At 42.3% G+C, this 27626-nt stretch overlaps 1 protein-coding gene across 1 annotated transcript in view; it reads right to left on the reverse strand.

Annotated features, from left to right (window-relative positions):
- The window catches only part of SPTLC3 (serine palmitoyltransferase long chain base subunit 3), a 127100-nt gene that overhangs the window by 39469 nt on the left and 60005 nt on the right, over positions 1–27626 (reverse strand). Inside the window, exons 4-7 of the mRNA XM_065401821.1 lie at positions 25863–26011; positions 16581–16705; positions 13622–13715; positions 2738–2843 (exon numbers count right to left, since the gene is read on the reverse strand). Coding sequence (XP_065257893.1) covers positions 2738–2843; positions 13622–13715; positions 16581–16705; positions 25863–26011 — 474 coding nt within the window. The remainder of the gene's footprint in view (positions 1–2737; positions 2844–13621; positions 13716–16580; positions 16706–25862; positions 26012–27626) is intronic.

A 27626-nucleotide genomic window follows, 5' to 3' on the forward strand; every position in this document is an offset into this window, starting at 1 on the left:
AGGGCGTGCTGGTGGTCTTTTGCTGATGGAGAAGGAACAGGGGCAGGAGACACAACTCTCTTGGGACTCTTGGCATAGTTCCTCTCTACACGGAGAAGCTTCCCTGGGCAGGGAGAACTAAGCTCACTATACTAATTATAAAACAACACTATACTAAACTAAAAAAAAAAAAAAAAAATCACTAAAACTATTTACAAATTGTTTTACTGATATTAAAATAGGAAGATTGAAGCGGACACAGAATTTTTATTCAGGCCATGAGGTGGTAAGAAGAGATGTTGGTTTGCCCTGCCCTTTATATCCTTACTTCAGAGCATGAGGAGAACAACCGCACATGTGCGGACCAATGGACCCGGCTTACTAAAGTTCTCTAGACTCAGGCACGTGGTACGTGTGCATACTCATGTGTACAATACACATAGGGACCATCACTCAAGAAGAACCAGTCCTTCATGGACAGGTCAGCTCTCATCCAATATTGCATCTAGCCAGTTATGCAATGATCTATCGTGGTGGCAATGCGGTAGGGGTTCCTTCTCGAGCCAGTACAGAACTGGTTTGCCATCTGAAGCATGAGCTTCGATTTCTTATTTGCCTACCTCACAAGTATACAATAAAGATTTTAAAACTAGCTAATGTTTGGACTACTTTCTGATGAGATGCTATAAGAAAGCTAGGTATTATTACTACTTTTATTGTATGCTTTTTGCTTGCACAGATACAAAGGCTATTAGTGGAAATAAATGGTCCAGCACTTAAAACAAAAAACAAGAGATCCCAGGTACAGTATCTGACTCCATGTCCTCTTATGCAGACTTTCTTTGACAAACACTTAGCAGGCGCCACACTCAGGTTAGGATTTTTAGTGGAGACTAAGGGAGATAGGTGCCCAAATCCCACTGAAAGTCAGCGGCTGTTGGGTGTCTAACTCCTGTAGGCCGCTTTGAAAATCCACCCCTGCAAAGAATTGGAGCTTTTGAATCAAACTCACTCTCTGAAGTTTTACATGCTGTGATTGTGCATAACAAGAGAAAGACACATGGCTCTTCTGCTTTCTTCAAAAAGAAAATTCTCTGTGAATACTAGCTGCAGATCTAAGGAAAACTAATGCCCAGTGTCCCATTAAATGGGAGATTGATTAAGTGACAAATGCCAGAGCAAGTTGACATTATGGGTCTGTGCAACTGCTCACTTTAACCAATGCATCCATGACACAAAAGTACCTTCACTTTCCCTTGTTGGTGCACATCCAAAGTAAAGGATTTAAAAACTGAACAAAGTAGAGCAGCTAAAGGGTTTTCTGTAGGCCATGTGACTGGTAGGAGTATTTGTCATTAAAATGTTGGTGGTCCACTTAATTTCTGCATGATCAAAGTCCTTAAAACTTAACTTTCTTTTAGCTGCACAGAGCTATGTTTATTTGCAGCTTTGCTCTGTTTATTCTGGCTAAAGGGAGATATTCAGCCTGCTTTGGATCAGCTGGTCTGCTGTTAAACTGTTCAGTCCTGAGTGACTGGTGTTTAGATGAGGGCTGACTTGTTCTCTGCAGCAGCTGGCACAAGTTATGCAAAAAGAACATGCTGATGACTATGAAGTTATGACGACATGAAAAAAGAAAAGGCATCATTCTTAGAGCTGTGCAAGTAACTGATTTTTTTTTTTTGGTTTGCTTGTGATCCGAAAAATCAAAAAAAAAAAAAATCATTTTGGGTCAACTTGAAACTGATTTTTTTCAGAAGTTCTGGCAAAATGAAAGGTCAAAAAATTTGTTTCAAGGTGTTTTGGCATTTTTAACTGTTTTTCTTTTCTAAAAAATAAACGCAAATCAACTCCCTTGTAAATCTAGCCAGAAAAAGCAAAACATTTCATTTCAGAAATGGCATAATGAAGCATTTTAATATTTCTAATTTTTTTCCTCTTTTTTCCCCACGGAAACAATTTGCCCAAATTGACACAAATTTGTGAAATGTTGCGGTCAACCTGAATCTGCATTTTTCAGTGAAAAATTTGTCGGCCAAATTGTTTTGCCTAGCTCTAATCCTAATGAAAAAAATATCTTGCTCAGGATGACTAGCATTAATTATTCAAAACCCATAAATTGCTGCCATTCAGTGTGGCTGCATTTCAGTGATGGATAATGTGATCCTTGTGTGTAACTTTCAATATTGGTTCGTAAATCACTTTGACATCCTTTGGGCTGAAAGGATGCTATATAAAAAACGGGCATGCAAAATGTATATAGTGCCAGTACCGGTACCTTTTTTCAATTCATCAACGCGTAACAGAGAACTCTAGAAAGCTGTTCTGTTTAATCACCTTGAGGCAGATTGTCAGCTGTTGTAAATTGTCACAGCTCCGTTGACTTACGTGAAGCTACAACAATTACACCAGCTGAAGATCTGCCCTTTGCATTTAAACAACATACTCCATCCCAAAGGAAAGTGCTTTGCAAACCAATATTCAAAATCACACACAGGGACCACACTGGAGTTGCTTCTATTTACACTAGGGCTTAGACTGACCTTCAGGATTTATATATAAAACACTGAAACTGTCTTTACTGCCTTATTACAGTTAATATTGCAGACCCACAATTTTTAGCAAGACCACTGAAGATCCTACTTGAGCTGTGAAGCAATTAAAAAAATACACTGAATTTCTCAGGCAATCTCAGTGTTACGCCTATTAAATTCCTTTATAATACAAAGTACTCACACATTTGTAAATGCCTACATACCTGTAAATGCCCTCTACTAGGATGAGAATTTTTTTCCATGCTCTGCGACTTCGAGGCTGCCCATATGCTATTGCATCCCTCAGTAATTTCTCTAGGCTCTGCATGTCTTTATTTAAAAATAAAAGAAAGGAAGAAAACAAAATATTAACATAAGGGGCTTTAAAAGGAAGTTTTAAGTTCTTTCTGGCCACTATTTTTTTTTAATAAGAAATCGACAAAGAAATGTCTCCTAAATGCACACTTCCGTTGTACAAAGGCTACAGGCCTAAATATTTGATTTAATTTACCTGAATTTAATCTTGTGATAATATGATCAGAAGAGCTTTCTGCAACTATGCACCTCAACGGGGAAAAACTTTTCCTTTAACCATTAGAAACTCTCAGCTTCTCTATTTAAAAATAAAACTGAAACACTTTTGTCAGCTCCTGATTTTAACGGTCTATAATTCTTTAGTTGCACTGAAGAAATGCACAGCATCCTGAGCTTCACAGGGGGAGATTTTCAAATGAGTCTAAGGGATTTAAGAGCACAAGCCCTACTGAAAGTCAATGACACATGAAAATTTTCCCCTACGAGTGCAAGCTTGTTGTAATAAAATCTATGGGCCAGATCCTTAATTAGTATAAATCACCTTAGCTTCCTTGACTTCTATGGAGGACATTGACGGACACAAACTGAGGATCTAGTGCTATAGTTTTCTGATTATTACAATTAGGGACAAAAGAGGAGATTAAGTAGACAGATTATAATTTGTATGTATTTTGCTTCCCTCCATCAGCACCTTCCCCTTTCACTAAGGGCACGTCTACACTTACAGTGCAGCAGCTGACTGATGCTCTATGCTAATGAAAAAGAGCTCTCCCGTTACCATAAAAACCCACCCCCGTGAGCGGCAGAAGCTACGTTGGCAGGAGAAGCTCTCCTGCCGACTTAGCGCTGTGCATACTAGCATTTATGCCGGCATCACTTATGTCTCTCAGGGGGGTGGAATATTCACACCCGAGTGACATAAATTTTGCCGACATACGCGGTAGTGTAGTCATAGCCTTAGACTCCAAATCTGAGGAGAATTGAAGCAATTACATAATTTTAAGACAGAAAAGTCATCACAATGGCAATACACTTGTAACAAAAAACGTTAAGAGTGTTATATACAATAATTCAGGCGACAGGATCGTGACGAGAAATAAGTTTTAGAAGAGTAAATAGTATTGTGGTCATAACCTGCTGTGTTTAACACAGTCATTAAAAACAGACTGGTAACAAAACAGAATCGCTGAAAAGTTATTTCATTATGATCAACACAGGCAAATGCCACAGAACTTTGTTTATTTCATTTGAAATTCATTTAGCAGAATAGAGATTCGTTAAGCCTACTTCAGTTAAGCGGCTTTGGGTCAGTTCCATGCATAATATCAGCAAATGCTTGGATCTTGATGCATGAAGCAGAGCAAGAAGAGGAATCTTGTCCTTTACAAGAAAGGTGGGGAGTGGGAAAAGACTAACGAGAGAGAAAATATGCAAATGGGTACAAATGCCCTGAAGGGACTCTGCTTCTTAGCCAAAAAGACAATGTTTGGCATTGATGAGGCTTTTCTTTGAAAGAAGCCTGAAGTAGTGTTAGAAACTTTGTTGCTCCCTCAGGCATTGGTTATGGACAATACGAAACCAATTAGATACTTTTTAAAAAGTGGAATGGCAAGTACAAAAGAAAAAGAAAAGAATGTACAAAGATTAGGGCAGTACCAAAATTTGGCTCCTAATTGAGAATGTTTAAAAATAGATGATACAGGGTCTTGAAACTTTAGTTATTAGTCATCGGGGGTAACATACAGAGTATAGGGGGATGTTAGTATTTTGATATTGGATAGCACATAACACATACAGTCTGCAATATCCCCAATGGGGGGTACAAGGTGGACGAATCAGGGTATAGTCAGCAAACAGTGAGGGTACATCACTCATACAGGAATTACAGGCAGTCATAGGTATAAGTAAGTGGGCCGAGTAATGAGGATAGGATGACCCTCATATGGTGGAGTTCAGTTCGGTTCGGTGGGTTCAGGGTTCAGGGGATAAGGTCCAACAGAGGAAGTCTTCAGGTCTCTTCCTCATTGTGGGTGCGTGAAGTCACGCCGGCTCACTCTCGGTATTGGCGGTGGCCGGTGATGTGCTCTGTATAAATGTCCCGGGACCACCGGATAGTGTCTGAGACCATTAGACGTCGCATGAGCCGTTTTGGATGAAACCTCTTTGAAGCTGATTACTTCCTGCAGTTTGTGAGAACCTGGAAGTACACATTCCAAAATGCCTCAAGACAGTACCCTGCATGGCATTTGGAAATGTGCAGTCCCAATTTCCCGACTGCTGCCAGAACTAGGATCGAGTTGGTGGTGGATACATGAGGGATGGGTCTGTAATCTACTTCATTTGGCTGAACCCTTTTCTCTACCACTCTACTGTGGTTTAGACGTGGGTCCATATTCCTGGATCAGATCACCTTCAAGTTTGGGTGGGAAATTCGATTTCAGATTGTGAACTGGGATCTGATCTGAATTTCATAGGTGGCCTTTACCACTAAGAAAGGGGTCAACCAGAATGTTAGATCTGAATACCTTTGAATTTGGGTGTTTGAAACACAGAGCTAGATCTCAATTCTGCAACTCAGGCTAAATGCTCTGTCTCACGTTCACCAAGCATTCTGGAGTGCTTGAAGCCCATGAGCACAATGCAATTTGCAGTGCCTTAGAATTCAGTGACCATTGTAGAAGCAGTGGGTGGCACTAGAGCATTAGGGCCCTGTACTCTCCATTAAAGTGATTTGATAGTTTTACACCCATGAAAACAGTCCTGTGTGTCCGTGTTTGCAGGTCGGTGGCTGGGAGAAGACAATGATACCTTACAAACACTGCTGGCATGTTTTGTATTCACAAATGCCACATTTTCTGCAATAAAACTTGAATGCAGTGTTATTCTTTTAGCATTACGACATCTAATCTTGATCTTTATATTTCTAAGAAAATACAACCCTTCCACTTTATGAAGATGCACTTCAGTCAATACCAACATATTTTAAACTATGCAGAGTAAATGAACCGTGTTTGTGCACCTTGTCCTTACACCGGGTTAGACTGTGGACCTTACTCAGTACTTTACTCCATGAGTAGTCCCGTTGACTTGATAGCATAAGGTATTATCCAGCATCACTAACTATATCCCGCTTTAGCCCTTAGCAAAAAGTAGGCGCTTCCTCATGAACTCTTATGTATACTGAGCTGAGTGGTTTGTCAATTTATAAGGTATGATTTACTTATTATAAACCGCAACTTTTTTTTATTTGGCTGTTCAAGAGGAGTTGGAGAATACCAAATTACATTCTGAATGTAGCTGTACCATTAGTACCCTCTTTTGCCACTACAAAAGATCTCCGTGGGTCCCCTCAATGCAGCCAATCACTGGCTGTATTTGCTGCCCTCTAAATGGAGGTTAGAGATAATACAAGGTTCTTCAACAGAAAGAGCAAGAGATTAATGAAACAAATTGACACAATGTTAGGAGAGGAGTAGGAGTCAGATGGATCTCGGAAAAGATTATTCAGCCCTCCAGCCTTCGCTTTTGCAAGCCCCAAATAAGATTAATTGCTTCACTTAAAAACAACACCTTTCATTAGTCAGTGGTGGTTAGAAAAGGCAGGACAATAAAATAATACTCCAACAATGAGAGTAACTGTTGCTAGTGCAACCTGATGTTAGTTTCTGAGGAACATTCCTGTCCTACCACTTTGAACCAATATGTTGTCCCATCTGCAAAGCCCAGGGCATCTGTATAGACAGAACACATCTGCTACTGCAAATATTCAAGGAAGAAACAAACCTGGTGTTTCCCTTTGTGGATTTGTGGCTCTGTCTCTGGGCACTGGCCATTTCACTACCATGTCTCCAACATGACCAATCCCTCCTTCCACACTTTCTAGCATGATTCCAGTACAATGCTGCTCCATGGCACAAAGAAGGATTGCAGTCTCCCTCCATGGAATATCCCTTGGCTTGCATTCTAACACAGCAAAACTAGGTTATCTCGTCTTTTGAAGGTCTTGCATACCAGTGGAGGGAGTTCCAAATTTGCCACTTAGGGTGCAGGCAAATTGTGGTAACAATTGCTCACCTGGCTGAGTTCTGAGATTGTGATTGTTGCCCCGTGGGGAATAATGCAAGGTAGACAGAACAGTTGTCCACTAGATGGCAATCAAGTAAATAAATTCTCCTGCTGTTTCTAAACTGATTTGCTTAGCAGCTATTCAGAGCACTCATTTGCAGCCCCACCAGAACAGCCAAGTGCTTTGAATATTTAGTAAGTGGAAGTTCTTCTTTTTGCATTCTGCCTTATCCTATATCCAAACAAACCAAATCATTTAAGCTGAGGGGGGAGCAAAGCCTTTCTCCGACTATCATTAGCATTTATGAGGTAAAAGGACTCCAAGGAAGTGGGGCTAATAGAATATGTAACTGGCTGCATGACATCAGCCTGACAATAAGGGGGGAGATTTTCAAAGACACAGAGGGGAACTTAGGCACCCAATTCTCAAAGAAAATCAATGTGGGTTGGCCTGATGCCTCTTTGTGCCTTTGAAAATCTCCCCCAGAGTCTATAGCTTCTTTCGGCTTAGGAACCTACACTGTTAAACTGGACTAGTGCTGGAATCTGTCTTCGGAAAAGGCCGTTTGCCCAAGCTCATGAGCTGGAGTTAAGGTTGGAAGGTCTGGTTTTCCTAACACCCACGGGATCCGAGGGGGAGTGTGGAGAAGAGGGTTAGCAATCACTTGGGTGTGTCAGCACTAGTGAAGAGGTAGATTGCAGAGTTAGGGGAGAATCTTTCTAAACCCTTGATTCTGCCAACCCTCACACACGTGCTCAACTTTGCTCAACACATGCGAGTAATCCTGCTCAAGTCAAAGTTAAGCACTAGTGTAAACGCTTGCAGAATCAGGGCTTAATCTATGTACCCCACACCTGTCACTGCGGTTGTAAGTCTATTTCATAGCGTGGGAGGTGGTGAAGAAAAAAAGCATTTAGTTGCCCTGTATTTTAGAATGTTTGTTCATTGCATTATAGCATTGAAGGAGCTTATGTTTTAATCGTCTTACACCTGCAAGCCTTTAACCCATAAAGGTGTTACATATGCAAATGAACTTAATTTCCCCCTTTCCCCCCTTCCTCTGCATCTCTTTAGGACATGGTGATCCAGAATGGGGGGAAGTCTAATACTGCCGCCTTCAAAACACAGAACAGTTGCCACACTGACTCTGGTTCCCCACACTGATCCATGCTAAAGTTGATATGTGCTTTGCGTGCACGAGGTTGGAACTTTTTAGAGATCAGGGCCTTTTGGGGGCATGTGCCCACCCCTACGGCCTCACCTGTGGATGTGTAAAATTTCGGTTAGTATCAACTATTATAACTCTGGATATTCTTGTTATCCACTGCAATGGAACATGTCCCCCTCAACTTTTCATTACCTGGTTGATACACTGGGGCTACTGCTGGTGGGCTAGTAGTACTGGTAAGAACCCAGATAAAGACAAGGCTCCATCCAATGGTTTCTGGAGATTTTAACAAAGCCCTGGCTGGGATTATTTAGTTGGGGTTGGTCCTGCTTTGAGCAGGGGGTTGGACTAGATGACTTCCTGAGGTCTCTTCCAACCCTAATATTCTATGATTCTATGATCAGTTAAACCTGCTATAGGGCTGGACCAGAGGGACCACCAGTGGTCTAGGATAGACAAGTTGCGTGTATGTCTGTCTGAAAATAAGTCTGTAAATTAAAATATAATATTGAGGGGGAAAGGATTGTGTAGCATCAGCCAAAAGTTTGCAAGTTGTCCACGCATGTCTTGTGAAGCATTTTCATCCAGTTAGATTTGGAGTCTCTCTCCCCCCCTCTCTCTTGCAGTGACATTTAGATTTCACTTTGCCAGAATTACTCCATCTGAGTTTTGAGAGCATTTTATACTTCTTTATTTGTGGAATTAGAGGGAAACCATGGATTTGTCAAAAGACAGGATCTTTTGGATGCCTTCTACTATTTTACTTGGGGGAGGAGGGAGATCAACATCCTAGCTTGCTGCCCTATTTGTACAATACTAATCTTGATGGATAGGGTGGTTACGGAACACACCTTGCACATGTTTTCCCTATAGTAATTCAGGAAGTATGTGGCCCAGAAAACTTTTTGTTGATTCATGAAAGTGTAGTGTAAGTTTCCCCCTCATTTTGATAACCATTTCCAGCTGCCAACAAAAACATAACAGCAACACACTATTCGCACCTTGCCCTTCTCTCCAATGTATCTTGTATACACGTACAATCAAAGAAGTCAGAGTGAAAGTAAATGAGATCTAAACAGTTTAATCAAGGCTGTTACGCTCCACGTAAAAGGAGAATGAACTAGACAGTGGGGAGCAGTCACTTTCTCCAACCTTCCTCATTCACATGTAGGCACACTTTGAAAATGTCATTCACAAGGCTGCCAACCAATTTGGTTTTGTTCTGGCAACAAACAATACAGAAAGAATGTTTTCGTCACTAGTTGAGTATTATGTGGCAGTGGCACAAAGGTCTTTGACTTTTCATACCATGTTTACAATGCTGTAATACCAGGTTAAACACTATGCTGGTGTAAACTGGCGCAGCTACAGTGGAACGGTGCCAGTTTATATCATCAGAGAATTTGACTCCATTCTCATGTTTAATAAGTGACTTTTTTAGAGTGCCGTATTACAACCCATTGCTGTTTGCCTTCCTGGCTGACCTTATCTTTAGAACTCTCACAACTTCATAGCTGGATTCAATTCTACTCTTTGACCCCTGGTTTCCATGAATGGAGTATTGTTCCAGCTATTCAGCAGAAGGTCCTTGACATGGTGACTGAGGGCAACTACCAGACCCCTTTCAGAGAGCTGTTTGCTCCCCTCATCAGCCATGACACAAACTAGTGCCCATTCCCTGCAGGTAATGAGTATCACCTACCTCCTGCTGAGGTTGTGGAAAAGTGATTTAAAAAAAAAAAAAAAGGACAAAAACACTTTACAATTTTAGAGTCAAATTAATGCTCATTAAATGCTCTGCCCCAGATGCAGAGTTTTCTTTTTATCCACAGAGGCGAAACAGCACAGGGAAGCTTCCCCATACACCCAGCAATGTGACTTGGATAACAGGTAGATCAGCTGACCTATTTCCACTAAGTGTGAGAATGAAAGCACAAGTCTAACATTTGGGTTACGTGTGGCCAATGAGCTTAGCAGTTCAAACATCAAGGCCCTGACCCCGCAAAGCACTTAAGCGTGTGCATAACTGTAAACAAATGAGTAGTCTCATTAAAGTCAATCGGACTATTCATATACTTAAAGCTATGCACCTGCTTAAGTGCTTTGCAGTATTGAAGCAGAAGGCTGGTATGTCTAGACAAACTGGAACAATAGGTTCAAATATCTGAAAAAGGCTAAGTGTTTGAGGCAGTTAAATGAAGAACCATTTAGATTACTAAAGGCTTGTCTATACTTAAAATATTATAGCGCCACAACTGAGCTGCTGTAGTGGTTCAGTGTAGACACTACCTACGCCAAAGGGAGGGCATCTCCCATCAGTGTAGGTAATCCACCTCCCAAGAGGTGGTAGTTAGATAGACTGAAGAATTCTTCTGTGGACCTACCACTGTCTACACTGGGGGTTAGGTCAGTATATCTACATCTCTCAGGGGTGTGGATTTTTTATACCCCTGAGAGACATAGCTAAACCGATGTAAATTCCTAGTGTAGACTAGTATAGTGTGGATCTTTTGGGCAAGCCATTCCCTGTATACACATTACAAATGTAAGGATGTTGGAGTAGCCAGCTACAATGCTACTGTCCTCTGACACAGTCCATTTTGCAACGTAAATAGCACCTAAACGTATTTTTTAAATGATGTCAAAGCCCTGGACATGCTGTTTTTAAAATTCACTTAAGTCCCATTTACAAAGCAAACCACAACTTGCTACAAGACAACTGCATCCGAAATGGGTTTACAGTGTAGACGGGGCCTTCACAGAGGGGATTCTGTCTGTCCTGCTGGATGTGTGCCAGTTAGATGCCTCGCTGTCCAGCCGTGCTGCATTTCGGTAATGTGTCACACGTACAGCTCTGGAAACCACTTGGGATCTTTTAGGATGAAAAAGTATTCCATATGTGTAAAACTACTCTTAATAGTTATTGGATGAGGAAAGTGAGTTGGTAGGTAGGTTCTGGATTTGATTTATGAAATCTGTTCATAAGAACACTCCAAAATGGCAGCTTTATAGCAAGGGTATTTATCTATATGGCTTCCTATACGGGGGTGGGTTGGGGGTTGAAGATCAGAAACGTAAAGTATACAGAGTTTTACAAAATGTTCATACCGTTTCACAATGAAAAGGGTTCTCTAGGTATAATTCATGTTAAAGTCCAGGCAGAATGGGGTTAACTCAGAAACGATATATAATGCTCCAAAAGGTTCCCACTGTTTCATAATGATAAGCGTTGTCTTACTGTAATTCTGGTTAAGGCGATAAGACTCAAAATGGTTAAACTAGTCAGCTTTTAAATAAAACTAGACTGGCTTTGGCAAATCAAATCCCTAATCTAGGGAACAATGGGTTACATAGAAAGAATCTGATGAGCTTCCAGTGGTGTTTGCTGAGGTGCTTAAGGGAATTACCTAATTTTCCATCTGCAGTTTGGTGTTTGTGGAACTAGTTAGCTATTGCTGTTAGTTTTGCTCCACATTCTTTACAGAGAATATCAGCTCTGATTTATCATAAACCCCCAACAGCAGGCTGATTAGATGTTAGCTCACGGGGGGAAAGGAGGAGACCGTGTATGATGGCTCCTTGACAAGTGATCAGGCGGGGAAGGGGTATTAATTTATCAACATATGGGTCAAAAATCAATGTGACGTCTTCAACATTCTTTTAGGAACTGTGATCTGAATCACATTCCCTGAATGGATATCTTCTTTCAAGTGCTATGGGAAATAGCACAAAATAATCAGGGGGTGAATGTGGAGATGGTGTTGGTGGGGGAGTTGAGAGCCCTTGGGTTTTGGTGGTTAGAGGTCATCCTTCAAAATGTCATGCAGCAAAAAAAGTGTGACTGGGATAAGTTACTGAGTAGAGCACAGTGCAATCTAAGGAAGAGGTCAGAGATCAAGAGAGACACAAGTATAGAAATACTGCCTAGTATGTCTAAATCTCTAAGGTCGGATCACTGAATGTTAGTAAGTGCATCAGATTGTAAATTTATAAATAGTTACTTTTGTAAAAATGTTTTGAATCAGGCTTATTCATAAATGGTGCTTAATGAGGTTATGGAATTGCTTCTTGACCAATTAAAATGATGCTAATAATGATACTGTATCTTATAATTATAGTGCACCTTTCATCATATGTTTTTATAATCATATACATAATTAATGACTTCACTCACCTCTGGGATGGGGTAAAGTAGTAACTGATTACACAGTACCTGTACATGGCATGATACAGAACAGTGGAGAATAGCAACTGAAATTGAAGGGAGTATTTAGGTAGACAATATGCAGTGACCGTGCTATAATCTTTACAACAGGCGTTTGCAAGTATAGCAAGTACCACCAATGCCACAGTGTCAGCAGCATTAATTAAGTAAAAGGCAATGTTGTCAATGTTTTAAAAGGCCATGTAACAGGATGACTGGCCCTTTAAGGGGAGATGGGTCCAGCCCCATCTGTGACACACTTAACTCACCTGCCCAGATGGAGAAAATGAGCTAAGTCATCTGACAGGCAAGTCATGTAGGGGAGAAATACAACAGAAGCCTATGGACAGCCAAAGAGAGAGAAGAAAAGACCCAGGCAGAAAGCCCAGGGAGTTGATGCTCAACAGAAAGCAGGGAGAGGTTGAAATGAGCAGAAGGACCGCATGAACTGCTCCACACAGAAAGGCTCTCCCTAGCTCCTACGCAGAAGGCCTGGGGATGCACGCCTACAGGGAGCAGAAGCTAGCTAGGGAAGCTAGAGTGTGGCGGGCAAGTCTGCTAGAGCAAAATCTCAGCAGGGAAGGGATAGGCCTAAGAACCCTACACCAAGGACTGTGAGCCAGCTAGGATGTTGGATGGGAGTTCTTATGTCTCCTTGTGAACTTTGTTAATAAATCTAGGACATAAGAAGGGGTGTTACTTGACACATGAAAGCCTATGTTGAAGTTACTGGGGAGTGGCTAGCCTGAAGCCATACCAGTAGGTGGTGCTGGTACAGACCGCTATGCAACAACAGAGTTATAATGTAGAATTAGTATCAGTCTTGTCCTAAAATCCTATTTTGGTGAAGTCAGTATGTGGGCAGATGCTTATATCCCAGCTTTCTGAATACTTGAAAAAACCTGCCAGAAATTTAGGGTGGGGTTTTCAAAAGTGCTCTGCATTAGCTTAACTCTGCTTTCACTGACTTCAGTGGTAACAGAGTTAGGCCAGCGCTGAGCGCTTCTGAAACACCTTAGTCTTTTGTATTGATTTTCTGTTGCAATTGTAAATAAATGTTTCTAGCACCGTACAGAATCTCAGCAACACACCAAGCCAAAAGGGTGGTTATGGTGAGAAATATTTTTGAAAATTAAGCTCCAACATGGCTAACCAGGGCACTGGTCATGGTCAACTGTCTCATTGTATGCATTTCATTTTTCTCTCTCCAAAACCAGAAATCATATATAGCTTTGAGATGCTAATCCCCCGCCCCTTATAAAATATTCTCAAATAGGTGATGGCAAAACTTGTATAAGCAGTTCTGTCTGGTTGGAACATCTCTGCCACCAAACATCTCCAGCATCAATACTCACTGTTGTGTTTGAAGATCCTAATGGTAGCACCGGAAAGTCTTGCACCAAGAACAAGAGATGTGTGGTTCAACTCATCACTTAAAATGAGGCAACCCTGTGGAGAAGGATCACAATAAATATCCACATAAACCTTTGGAATATTCACAAGTTAATGCGAGTGGATAGATCACATATGACCAACCAAACTGCAATGCTTAAATGTGAATTGGAAAATTTCTTAAGTCTGGGGGTATTTGGACCCAATATTCTGCTTCAGGGACATATATAAATCTTGGGGACAGATTCCTGAATATTCCAGGGTGGTGAAAGGAGGCCAGATACTGTCTGTAAGTAGCCAGCGGTGAATTACCCTGGTGGAGGGGAGCTCCTTGCTGTTTTAAGCCCAGTGAACCCGGCACCTGCGTTTACTGCTTACTTTCCTCAGTGAGGTGTGGGAAGAGTGCAGCTCCATTGATCCTCCTCTGCTGTAAGATCCCATAAGGACCATATGTCAGTGAGGTAAGTAAGTAACATTCTGGAGCTGGAGCCAGCATACTGGTCTTATAGAATCAGGAGCTGTAACTGGCTTGTTGCAGGACACCTGTACTGTATCTGAGTGGTGCTAGGGCATGTGGGGAGATCTGTCTGTCTCTTTCACTCACACACACTTCATCTTTAGTAACTTTTACAGTCACTAATTCCAGTAGTAAAAAACTCATTTTCCTTTTAAAAATCCGCAATGAAATGCATGAAAAATTAACATTGCATCATCTGTTATATTAGCAAAAGCCAGATTCAAACTGGAGCCTTATCTTGCCCCTGCTTTAATCCTAAGCATTATTCTGTGGTCTTTTGTTACATGAGCACAATGCAATGCATCATTTTGCAAATATTTATTTTGCAAATACAGGTTAACTAAGTAGAGGCGGAGAAATATTTCACACATGGATGGTCTGAAATCTACCTTGAGCTATGCATGCGGAACTCACTCTGAAATTAATAGGAATTGTGCATCTGTATTTGGAGGTCAGGATGAAGCTACTACATTAAATTATGGAGATAAATTAAATGAGAAGTCTCCATAATATAGGGCAATAATTCAACATCAAGAACAGTCACTTACCCTGCTGTAACTGTGGTTCTTCAAGATGTTGTAGTCAGTGTGGATCTCACTCCTCATGCACACGAGCTCTGAATCTTTGGCTTGGCAGGGACCAGCAGGGCCGCACATTCAGCCCCCTCATCGTTCTGTGCAAAAGCATAAAGGGTGGAGTGGCGCAGACACTGGCCCTCAGTTCCCTCTCAACTCAAAGCCCATGTCAGCTGAGGACTCCGAAAGGGGTGGAGGGCAGGTCATGAGATCCACACTGACTACAACAGCTCGAAAAACCACATTTAACGTAGGGTAAGTAACCATTCTTTCTTCTTCGAGTATGTGTGGATCCCACTGTAGGAGAAGGCAAGCAATTTCTTCTACCAGAAGGAGGGCATGAGAAGCATTAGCTGCATCACTTGAATAGAGATCGGAGTACAGCTCTCCCAAATTTCATATCTGATCTGGTAGCCAAGTCCAGCAACATCTGATCTGGCAGCCAAGTGAATAGGTTTCTCTATGTAGCAGTCAGAACTGCATTGGCCAGTAGGGGCTAAAATGATGAGACTCCTCTGGTCCCAGCTTATTTTGACGATCACTCTGGGATTGTTGAGAAGGTGTAAAAGTGACCTTGGGTTCATTGTAGAAGGGAGACATCTGGTAAAGATCCTGGAATACAAGTTCGGGCACTTTGCAATGTCTTGGGTGGCGAACAAATCTCTCAATGGAGTGCCACACTGGAGAAATACTGAGTTGATGGTGGGTCTCATTTCGTTCCAATCTATGCCAGATGCATCCGTAACAAGTGGTCTGGCAAAAGATTCCAAGCTCATGCACATGGGATGCATGCGCGCCCACAGTGGGATCCACACTGACATGTACTTGAAGAAGACTACTAGAGATTCTGCTCCTTCCTTCCCATACAGTACCTTTGAGTATCACAAAACTGCAACGTGAAGCTCAGATTCTACAAATAAGGAACATCATTTTCCCATCATTGTGTCCCTGCACTGTACCCCAAATTTCCCTCCACTAGACTATTGGAGAAAGTTTTTTTTAAATGATATCAATTTCAATAAAATATATTTTTCACAAATATGACTGTTATTTTATCCTAGGACATAGTTCTCTCCCTTCTCAGGTGCTCCAGGCACTTTGCTTTCAACCTCATGCTTCACAAGGCCCTTAGCATTAATGTTCAAACATACACTACACTCTGGGATATCAACAATCAGCTCCAAGAAGGATGCAATCTGTTTCACAATCATGTCTAACTCAAGTGAGGTTACAAATTTCCTCAACTAACAGCCCAAACATACTGTGGTTCATCACGCCATTATTGGACCAACCTTCTGTAAAATAGTCTAAACTTTGTGCTTGTGTTTATTGACAGCTTTCTTGCAACGTTGGTCTCAGATTTATGTAAAATCAATACTGATCCTCTCACAAAACATTTCTCATTTCCCAAAACCTAGCCCAATTCTCTTCTCAGATCAGTTTTATGCTGGTGTGGCTCCACAAACATCAATGGATTTACACCTAAGTAAGCAGGAGGAGAATCCGTTCCACTATTTAATTCTTACAACAGCTCTCTGAGATGGGAGGCAAAAACTATTCACATTTTAGAGAAGGGTAAATGGAGGGAAAGAGGCTAAGTACTTACACTGGTACTTAAATACCAGGGTGGTAAGTGTCTTAGCAACACACAGGAGTGACTGACAGAGAGCGTGATGAAATGGTGAACCCGAGGTGAAGAAGAGCATCAGTGTCAGAACTCAGAAGTTCCTGGTATCTAATCTTGTGTTCAGACCAAGCCTCACCATTTATTGTGCGTTTGAAGTAGTGTAACTGTAGGCAAAACAATTAGCAGGCAATAGTCATACTCACCTTCCCAACCAGTGATGGAATATTCATAGAGTTAGTAGCAAAGCCCATGCCAAACACCATAGCTGCTTCCACATCAAGAAACCGGGCCACCAGGTTCTCTAGTTCTATGTGTTTGTCAAGGTTACCTGGATTAAGAATTACAAGGCATTTTAACATCTCATTACAACATAAAATGTATATAATTCAAAAGGAAGGAAGGAAGGATAGAAAGCAAGAAAGATCTGGAAATATGCAGTTAATTTACATGGATGCTTCAGATCTGACAAAGATTTTTCCATTTATATCTTGCACACCTGAGACAAAATGTAAAACAGAAGGATTCAGATGAATTATAATTCGGCCAAGGAGGTGAGCGACATCTATTGTTAAAGCAGAACAACACTTTTTCGACAGCGTCCTATTTTCACATTCTAATAACTTTCTGAAATGTTCACCTCTTAGTCTTTATATTTTCCATGCTGACTTTTTTTTTTTTTTTTTTTTAAATCACCTTCAGAAAGAAAATTGTCCTTATTTTTGAGTTTTGGTAAAACGGGAAACAAATGGACAACACCCTCCCCCACTTTCCCCACTATGTAAAAAAAGGGGATAATCATTACCATGCTTTGGTAGAGAGGGATGAAGAAAAATGTTTGTCCTGCGTCTTTTTGCATTTTGAAAGCTGTGAAGCAGCAAAAACCTCTTCTGCCACTAATATTTAACTGAATAGCAGAGAACTCACCCCTTCACAATCCATTCATCTCAATCAGGTGTGAAAGGTCTGGTAGCAGGAAAACAGCCTTTATTATTATTTTGTATTTGTATAAGGGTAGTGATTCTAGAGATCCCAATCCAATATCAGGACCCAACTGTGCTAAGTGCTGTACAAACAAATAAAAATGAACGTTTCTGCTCCAGACTTAGGATGACCCGGTTGAAAATGGACCCTGGTGGCTCCAGTCAGCACCACCGACCAGGCCGTTAAAAGTTCGGTTGGTGGTGCTGCAGAGCTAAGGCAGGCTAGTTCCTACGTGTCCCGGCGCTGCACTGTGCCCCGGAAGTGGCCAGCACCTCCAGCTCCTAGTCGGAGGGGGGGAGGGGCACAGGGCTCCACACACTGCCCCTGCCCCGAGCACCAGCTTCACACTCCCCTTGGTCGGGAACCGTGGCCAATGGGAGCTGTGGAGGCAGTGCCTGTGGGCTAGAGCAGCGCGCAGAGCTGCCTGCCGCGCCTCCGCCTAGGAGCTGGACCTTCTGGCCACTTCTGGGGTGCAGCGCCGAGTCAGGACAGGTAGGAAGCCTGCCTTAGCCCCCCTGCCCCTGCTGTACCTCCGACCAGGAGCTGCCAGAGGTAATCCCGCGCCCCAACCCCAAGACCCAACCTGCTGCCCCAGCCCTGAGCCACCACCAAACCCGGAGCCCCCTCCTACACCCCAAGCCCCTCATCCCCTGCCCCACCCTAGAGCCCGCACCCCCAGACAGAGCCCTTACCCCCTCTGCACCCCAATCCCCTTCCTCAACCCACAGCCCCCTCCCACACCCTGAACCCCTCATCCCCAGCCCCACTCCAGAGCCCGTACTCCCAACCGGAGCCCTCACCCCCTCCCACACCCTGAACCCCTCATTCTAGCCCCACCCCGGAGCCTGCACCCCAAGTTAGAGCCCTCATCTCCTCCCAGCCCATTGAAAGTGAGTGAGGGTGGGGGACAGCGAGTTACCGAGGGAGGGGGAATGTAGTGGCCTTGGGGAAGGGGCGGGAAAGGGGGTGTGGCCTCAGGGAAGGGGCGGGGCTAAGGTTTTCGGTTTTGTGCAATTAGAAAGTTGGCAACTGTACTCCAGACAGATCATATTCTTAGGATGATATCAAAAGCAATAGGGAACAGACAAAAGACTGTGGGAGAGGGAGATGGTAGGATAAGATATGAAGCAACTTTGCATAAAAAACTAGTATTCTCAACTTGCTATCTGCCTAGCCAAAAGTGTGGTAATGTTCTGTAGGCACCATGGCAGAGATAAGTCTTAAGCAGCAATTTGATGGAGGAAGGGAGGTATTTTTATGGGTTTTGACAGCGTTTTCCCCAGGAATATGGTTAGGGAGCATAGGATAAAGTGTGACAATGCCGAAGGAACAAGTGGACCTATGCATGATAATGGCTCGTGTCACCAGCAGAGGAGAGGCAGAGTTGGTGTCATGACAGAAGAGTAGGTCTGGTAGGTGAGGCAGAGCTAAATGATGAAGGGAACTGAAGGTGAAGACAAGAAGCTTTTGTTTGATCTGGTGGAGACAGGTGAACAAATGGAGGGATAATGAGGGTGGTGAGCCAGAAAGGTGATCTTACCTGTCATAATTAAAAACCAACCATAAAATGGCCTCATTATGGTTCCAGCAGCTGGTTGTACTGAGGTAGTGTTTTCTATTCCTGTTTTTCTGTTCACATATATACAGTAGCTTAAAGGAACATCATCAACTTAAAAAAAATGCATATCTGCTGAAAAAAATTGTATGCCCATTTTTCCCAATCTGTTCAGTTGTCCTAACAGTAGTTCTTGCAGGTATGTTTTTGTCACTCTTAGATCAAACAGAAAAGGGCAGCATCTCTGGTATTTCTTTAACCTGCCTTTGTTGACTTTGCTAGGATGATAGACTGAACAATTTGAGATTCACCCATCACTATTTGTGAATGACAAATCCCAGCAATGGAAGCTAGGTGCCAATAAAATGCAGTCACTCTATAGAACTATTGGATATAAATCCAAACTGCAAACCAAAACCACCCCTGAATTTGGTGAGTTTTGTTTTGCAAAACCCAAACCTGACTGACAAGGATTTGCAACACCAGCCCTGGCTTTGCACATCTCTAATTATGATGGAACTACCGTAGGTGGTGGGTGAGGTGTTACGGAAGAAGTATGATGCATAGACCAGATCTTATCAATGAAAGACTAGTGACAAAATCATACGGGGGTGGGAAGAACAGAGCTGATTCAGATTCAGCCTACTTAAGATTCTAGGGTTTTAAAATGAGAGGATATTAAATGTATTAAAACCAGTCATTTAAGTATATAGTCATATAGGAGGATTCCCCCAGCATGGGAAAGTCCCCAGGTGCGTACAGCCAACTACACCAGTTATACTTACCCTCACCCACTCAGCCCTCTAGTGTTGGATACATGTCCAGGGGAATGGGGTTTGGCCAGTGTTCTGGCAATCCCCAGCTAGTGGAACTGTCGCTACCAGAAGGTGCAAGTTATAGCAACCCTAAGACTGTTCTGTTTTGCTGGGGTCCCATGATCAGCACAAAGTCACCTTGATGTTACATTTCCCCTACATCCCACTAGACTCTGCACTGATCGCAGCCCAGCCTGACTGGAGAACTGGGGCCACAGAGCTTTCCTAATCAGGTGGCATAAGCGGTCTACTTAATAAAAGAAGAAAAAACAGCCATCAGCAAATTTGAAAGGAAAACCCAAATAATTCCCTCCCATCCCTCTTCCCAGTTGTGAAGCAGTTATAGGATAGTGTGGGTTTGTCAGGTTGGTGTTTGAAAAAGGCAAGGGTATTATGGGAAATTCTGATAACAATCAAAGATTGTTATAAAAAATTGTGACTTTCATATTTTCAGCCTTCCACACCCGCCTCTCCCAAATTAAGTCACCTTTACGTTAATGTCATCCCTGAGCTCACCTGAGTGTAGGGAATGTGAAGTGTACACTCCTACAGCAAGTTGCCCAGGCTGACAAAATCCAGGCCGGTGATTAAAAGTCACTGACAGCTTATGAAATATTTAAACAACAAAGTTAAAAGTCTTACTCTCCGTTATCTGTGCTAGCACAATGCTGTAATGTCTGATTTGCAAACGCTGGTGGGCAATATTTAATTTGTTTTTTTAAATTAAATTCTTTCCACTGATTTAAAAAAAAATAGTATGGAAAATTTTCTGTTACCATTCGATTTAATAAAAGCTGATTTTAAAACAAACAAATCCCTTAAATCTGGGGCCCAAAACTGAACTGACAGAGACACAATAATCCTGACATCCCAATACAAGTCACAGGCCTAAATTTTCAAAAGTCAATGGTAATTGTGAGATTTCAACCTGAGTCACATGAAATACTCCTGATTTTCAGACTTACCCACTCTCTGAAAATCAGGCCCTTTTTAAAGGTGGACACCCACAAATTGAGACACCCTAAATCGTTAGTCACAGCCGAAACTTCAGGTCATAAATACTGCAATTGTTTCTAAGAGTACAACTAAGTTCACATTAGCTTTAGTTTCTTATCACTATATCATCTTCAAGGCAGTAACTATCTCATCCTGTGTTTGTACAGCACTTGGGGCAACAGGACTTGATCCTGATTAGGACCTTTGGGCACAATTTTAATATAAAAAATAAAATAAAAATAGTAACACAACCACCACCACCTGCCAGAACATGCTGCTAAAATGTCACATGCAGCCTTAAAGCCTGAAAAAAGTAAAGTGCTATTGTAATTTAAATGTGGACATGGAAATTTAGATTTTCCCTGAATAATCAAAGAAATTAAAAGACCAATCAAATAATAATAAAAAACAGAACAAAATGACAACTGATTTTTGGTTGAGCACCAAAATTTAAACTCTCCCCACAACCCCCTCTGATACAACTCTCACCCAACTTATTCTGTGTGGGCTAAATCTAGTCCTTTGCTCTTAGACTGAGTAGCAAGGGGAGAATTTCAAAAGGGTCTGGGGAAGAAATCCTGCATGTGGCTGCTACAGAGCCCTAATGATGCAGTAGACACTACTGCTTCTGGGTGCCAGCTCCACAGGGGACAATGGCCAGTAGATCCATACAGCAATAGAACCACTAAGTGTTTAACTATAGAGTCCCCAGAGAGCTAAACTTTGTAGTGGGCAGGGGGTGCAGATTCTCATTCAGGATGCACAGCTTTTGAAAATAAGAGGAAAATTCACTTTCAGATTGAAAATCCCAAAAGCCTCCCATAGATTCAAAGATCCCAAGGACGGTAGAGACCGCTGTGATTATCTAGTCTGACATCCTATATAACACATATAGAACATCTTATATATAACACAGGCCATAAAACTTCTCCAAAATAATTGATAGAGCAGATCTTTTAGAAAAACATCCAATCTTGATTTAAAAGTTGTTAGTGATAGAGAATCCAGCACAACCCTTGGTAAATTGGTCCAATGGTTAGTTACTCTTACTGTTAAAATGTAGGCCTTATTTCCAGTCTGAATTTGTCTAGCTTCAACTCCCAGCCATTGGATTGTGTTATATCTTTCTCTGCTAGATTGAAGAGCCCATTTTTAAATATCTGTGCCTCAGGTAGATACTTATAGACTGTAATCAAGTCACCCCCTAATCTTCCCTTTTCTAAACTAAATAGATTGAGCTCCTTGAGTCTATCACTATAAGGCATGTTTTCTAATCCTTTAATCATTCTCATGGCTCTTCTCTGAACCCTCTCCAGTTTCTCAACATCCTTCTTCAATTGTGGGCACCAGACCTGGACACAGCATTCCAGGGGGTTCCGGCGGCATGGCGCTCGGCGGGGGGGAGGGGGGGGCGGGCTCCGGCGGCGCGGCGCTCGGCGGGGGGGTGTTCCGGCGGCGCAACGCTCGGCGGGGGGGGGGGGGACTCGGGGGGCGGCGCTTTTTTTTGCTGCTTGGGGCAGCAAAAAAGTTAGAGCCGGCCCTGTCAGCGGATGAGCCCCAAATCTTTTTCAGAGTCACTGCTTCCCAGGATAGAGTCCCCTATCCTGTAAGTATGGCTTATGTTCTTTGTATACATCTATGTGTATGTATCGAATACCATTTTCTAAGATATACTGAAAAAGTATCTTGCCCGGTGGGGAAAAAAAGGAAACAAGATTAAAAAAAACAAAAACGTAATGATTGGCTTGTCTCACAAACTGACACAACAATCTGGATACGCCATTCTCTCTTTTTATTAGGCCCTTATGCTTCTGTATTATAAGTTGCATATTAAAGTAACATGCAAATGACTAGCTATTTCAGAGACAGCATGGGCAGGATTTTGCTTTTCTCACTGTCATTAGTTTTTAATCATGTTTACTCAGACTGCAATCATTCCTGCTAAAATATGGAGTAACTAAGGACTTGTCTACACAAACAATTAGACCATCATGGCAAACTTGGGTGTCAATCTACCCAGCACTAGCCTGCCCTGGATTAACTGTCCTTTTGCACCCTGCTGACGTGCATTAATAGTTTGTGAGAGTGCTTTGATCTAGTCCTCTTTGAACCAGGAGTAGCTCAAAGCGCATTAACAAACTGTTAACTCATGACAGCAGGGTGGACAGGGACAGTTAGACTGTGGCAGGCTAGTGCGGGGTAGATTCACACCCCAGCTTGCCGTGGTCTAATTGTGTAGACAAGCCCTAAGTATTGTCTTTGGCAATATTCTGCCTTGATTAGAATCTCTTTTGTAAAATGCAGACGTAATTTTAAATATATAAATGGAAACATTAAAATTTCCATGTTAATCTATTTCCAAAGCCAATTTTTATTTGGCATTTGTTTTTAAAATAATCATTTTACTTCTTCATTCTCCCCTCTCTTCATTACACTTCTCCAAGAAATGAAATATTCCCTTCATACCCAGACCTATCAATGCTTAGAAAGAACACTTACTAATAAGGCCCTGAACATACAAAGCACTTACATATGTGTGTAACTTCAAAGGCACTATTTGTGCTCACACTTCCTCACATGCTTACGGGCTTTCTTGGGCTGGGACTATAAAGAGTCTATAGCTTTAGCTATTATACCTCGATTTATTAATACTTCAAGTACATAAGTTCAGCCCAAATAAATAGTTTTGAAAAAAAAGCTTCTTGCCCAGCCTTATTATGATGAAGGTGATAAAAAAAATTAGTATTATTTCACACAAAAAGTCAAACCAAAAATATTACTCATCCCAAGTGGGTAAGTAAATAATTCAAGTTCTGTAAAGTTGCTTTAGTATTAACTAGCACAGAGTTAAAGCAGCACTACAGATATAACACCAAATGATCTAAACCCATCCTTATACCTTCTCTTCCTAGTTTTTTTAACCCATTACCTCCTTCTGCTCACTGTAATTCTCCCTCTGAAAGGCTGTACATTTTTGAGTAAAATATGAATGCAAGAGAGCTGGGTTCCCTTTTAATGCTTACTTATTAAAAATAGCTAGAATCCATACAATCAAGTGCCTCATCTTCCCAGCCAACAGCGTTTCCAACAGGAAAGAAATCAAAGGTCATGTCACTATAGGACTGACTACAAGATGTCACATTTTAAAATCCAAACTCTATGCAGTTCCAATGATTTTAGATGGGTGGAAGTCTACTGCAATACGTTCCTCGGAGAACAAGAAGAGAAACGTTTATAATTTAGGCCCTGATCCTGCAAAGACTTACGCAGCTGCCTAACCTTACGCACTGAGAGTAGTCAATGGTGCATTCAGTTAAGCACGTGTGTAAGTCTTTGAATCACTGGGGCCTAAAGGGCTTGTTATAACAATTTATTAAGTGCTGTGTAGATAAGCAATGTAGGCTATGCTAACAGTATAGGGCAGGGATCGGCAACCTTTGGCATGCGGCCCGTGAGGGAAAGCCGCTGGCGGGCCGGGCCGGTTTGTTTACCTGCAGTGTCCGCAAGTTCGGCCAATCGCAGCTCCCACTGGCCTCGGTTCGCTGTTCCAGGGCAATGGGGGCTGTGGGAAGGGGCGTGGGCCGAGGGATGTGCTGGCTGCTGCTTCCCGCAGCCCCCATTGGCCTGGAATGGCGAACCGCAGCCAGTGGGAGCTGCGATTGGCCAAACCTGCGGATGCTGCAGGTAAACAAACCATCTACGCCCACCAGCCGATTTCTCTGACGGGCCGCGTGCTAAAGGTTGGCGATCCCTGGTATAGGGACAGTAGAGTGAGTGCAGCCTAGGGGCTGTCGATCAAGGTGTCCACTATGTGACCTTTGTGTATCTGCACATGTGCAGAAGGGACTCCTGGCTAGAGAAGCACGGGTCTCAAAGTCCTGTGATGGTTATGATTCATGTGAAGGGTACTAGACTTACTTTGCCCTGCAACAGTTACTAGTTTACCTAGCAACAGTTCCTAATTTGTTAATCTGTTTACCTGTCAATAACTCCATCATGTTCTGTAGTGATTGTAAATCAGTTGTTAATATATACACTGTATATACTGTTACCAGTTCTTTGGCATTATGTGGCTAGGCATTATCTGCTAGCTAGGTTCTACCACTGTGATTCTGCCCAACCAACAGAGTTACGGTGTTTATGATTTCATTTCTATAATAAAAGCTATTGTTTAAATACTAACCAAAGCCTCCGGAATTGGATATCTGAAACCAGGCGGGTAGCAGGAGGAACCCGCCAAGGAGCAGTATTGCTTGGGAAGGGAAAGGCCTAGTAGTACCGTCAACAAGCATGTTTTCCCCCTGCAGTCAGAAAATGAAATTGACAAGTCCCTTGTAGGTGGTGAGCCATCATTTTGATTTTCCCAGTGGAAAATTGGAATTTGTCAGAAAAATTGATATTTTTCCACAATTTTTTTTGATTTTTTGCAAAAAAAAAAAAAAAAAAAAAAAAAAAAGGCATTTTCCATTGAAAAATTATTCTGATAGAAAATTCCTGACCATTTCATAATCAGCAGGGACATTGAGCAGATCAAGAGATTTCAGGCTCCCATGAACACACACTGCTAGTCAGGTTTCAAAGTTCTGTCCAAACTTTTTAGTATGATAACTATGACCATTAACAGAGATCTCCAAAGGAGACAACAACAACTGATAACCAAAAACTCTGGAGACTTGCAAGTTGTAATATGTAAAGTTATGTAAGTTACCCAAATTAGTCAAAACAGCTTTGAAAAGACACTACAAGCTCTCTTTGCAATCACCAGTAGCTGACAGCAGAAACGTGTAAGGCTAGCATGCCGTAGTTCTATATTTTTGCACTACCCGCATCATACATAAAGGAGTTCCAGAAGACTATTCCTCCACAAGGAAAGAGCTTCTGCACAGCAATGCAATTGGAGTTGCTTTCAGATGGAGATGCACCTTTCTTGGATGGCAAGCTAGCACATGGGACAAAAATTGACTCAAGCTTTTTAATAATTACATAGTATTGAAAATTAACATTCCTTTTAATAGCCAAGCAAGAAATAGTTAACAAGCATAGAATCTTACAAGTATCCAGTTTCATCATGGCATCTGTAAAACAACCCATCTAGCAATAGAAACCAGAGCAGCAATTTAGCAGTTTACTCCACTTACCTATTTCCTGCCTGGTACTGCATACTCCTGTCCCATAGTTCTGTAATACATCTGCCACTGTTTTCAAAGCATTAGCATCTGTTTCTGCAAAGCCGAGGTAGTTATAAGAGCCCATGTTGATTACATCCTTGATAGTTCTTCCAGTAAACCTACAATTAAAGCAGATTTTAAAGGAGGAGGCAATAAATAAATAAATATTTATCCATCAAGTTTGGTTTTATTGCCATATTCCAATTTGGGAAATTACATTCTGTATACTTATAGTCCTATTTATAGTTTCCAATTGTTTTCTACTTAACTGGGTCAAAACAGGAGGTCACTTACTGTAACTGGAGGTTCTTCGAGACGTGTGGTCACTATCTGAGTTCCACATGTGGGTGCGCATGTGCGCCCTGTGCCTGAATCTGGAAGTTTTTTCCAAGCAGTGTCTGTTGGCCCGCACATGTGCAGTATGCCTCCTCGTGCTCCCGACCAGAGGTATAAGGGACAGTGTGGGTCGATACCACTCCCGTTCCTACTCTTACTGCAATGTGGTCAAGTCCCAAGCAGAGGGGATGGAGGACAAGTAGTGGAACACATATCTCAAAGAACCTCCAGTTACAGTAAGTAACCTCCTACTCTTCTTCTTCGAATGATTTCACACGTGGGTGACTTGTGATCAGTGTGGTGGTGGATGCAAGGAGGCTACTGGCAGAGCCATTTGCAATACAGCTAATCCCACGGCTTTGTTCGCAGCTACTGCATGATCGAGGGCATAGTGCATTGTGAATGTGTGTATGGAATAACATTCTGTGTCTTTGCAGATGTCTTGCCACAGAATGTCAGCTAACGAAGCGGAGGAAGTGGCTTGTGCCCATGTAGAACTGTAACGCCCCTGAGAGCAAGCTGTAATGCTCCCAGGAGAGGGGAGGTTTGATATCTTGTAGCATTCCAGCATGCAGCCTAAGACCCACTTGGAGATCCTCTGTGAGGATATGGTTTGGCCCCTTGATATTTTTGCCAGGGCTACGAAGAGTGATGGAGACTTTTGAAAGGGTTTAGTTCTTTGTAGGTAGAACGCCAGGGCCCGACTGACATCGAGGGAGTGTAGTCTCTTGTCTGTAGGGGAGGCGTGTGGTTTTGGGCAGAACACAGGCAAAAGGATGGATTGGTTGAGATGAAATTCTGACCCAATCTTAGGGAGAAATTTGGGGTGTGGTCTCAAGGAAACTTTGTCCTTATGGAATACCATGTAGGGAGGGCCAGCCATCATGGCTGCTAGTTTACTGATCCTTTGGACCCAACTTGGAATGCCACTTTTATGAAAAGGTGGGCCATGGTATAGGTTCGATAGGTAGTCTCATGAGGCCTGAGAGGACGAGGTTAAGGTCCCTCTGAGGTGTGGGTTTGGTGAATGGTCGGAAGGTTTTGAGCAGGCCTTTCATGAATCGTACCATCATAGGGTATGTAAAGATGGAGCATCTGTCCACTGGGGGAAGGAAGGCCGCCAAGATGTACATCGATAGAGCTGAGAGCTAAACCCAATGTTTTTAGGACAAGGAGGTAATCTAGGATGACCAGAATGGTCACCCTGTCTGGTGAATGGTGGTGGCGGCAGACCCACTCCAGGAAGCGAAACCACTTTGCTTGATAGCATGATTTGATTGATTCTTTTCTGCTCTGGTTAAGGATCTGCTGGACTGGCGTGGATCTGCTCTATGTGAGACGCCCATCCAAACACCAGGGTGTGAGGTGAAGTACGTCCAGGCGGGGACGTTTGAACCT

This window comes from Emys orbicularis, chromosome 3 (assembly GCF_028017835.1).
Source record: "Emys orbicularis isolate rEmyOrb1 chromosome 3, rEmyOrb1.hap1, whole genome shotgun sequence".
NCBI lineage: Eukaryota > Metazoa > Chordata > Testudines > Emydidae > Emys > Emys orbicularis.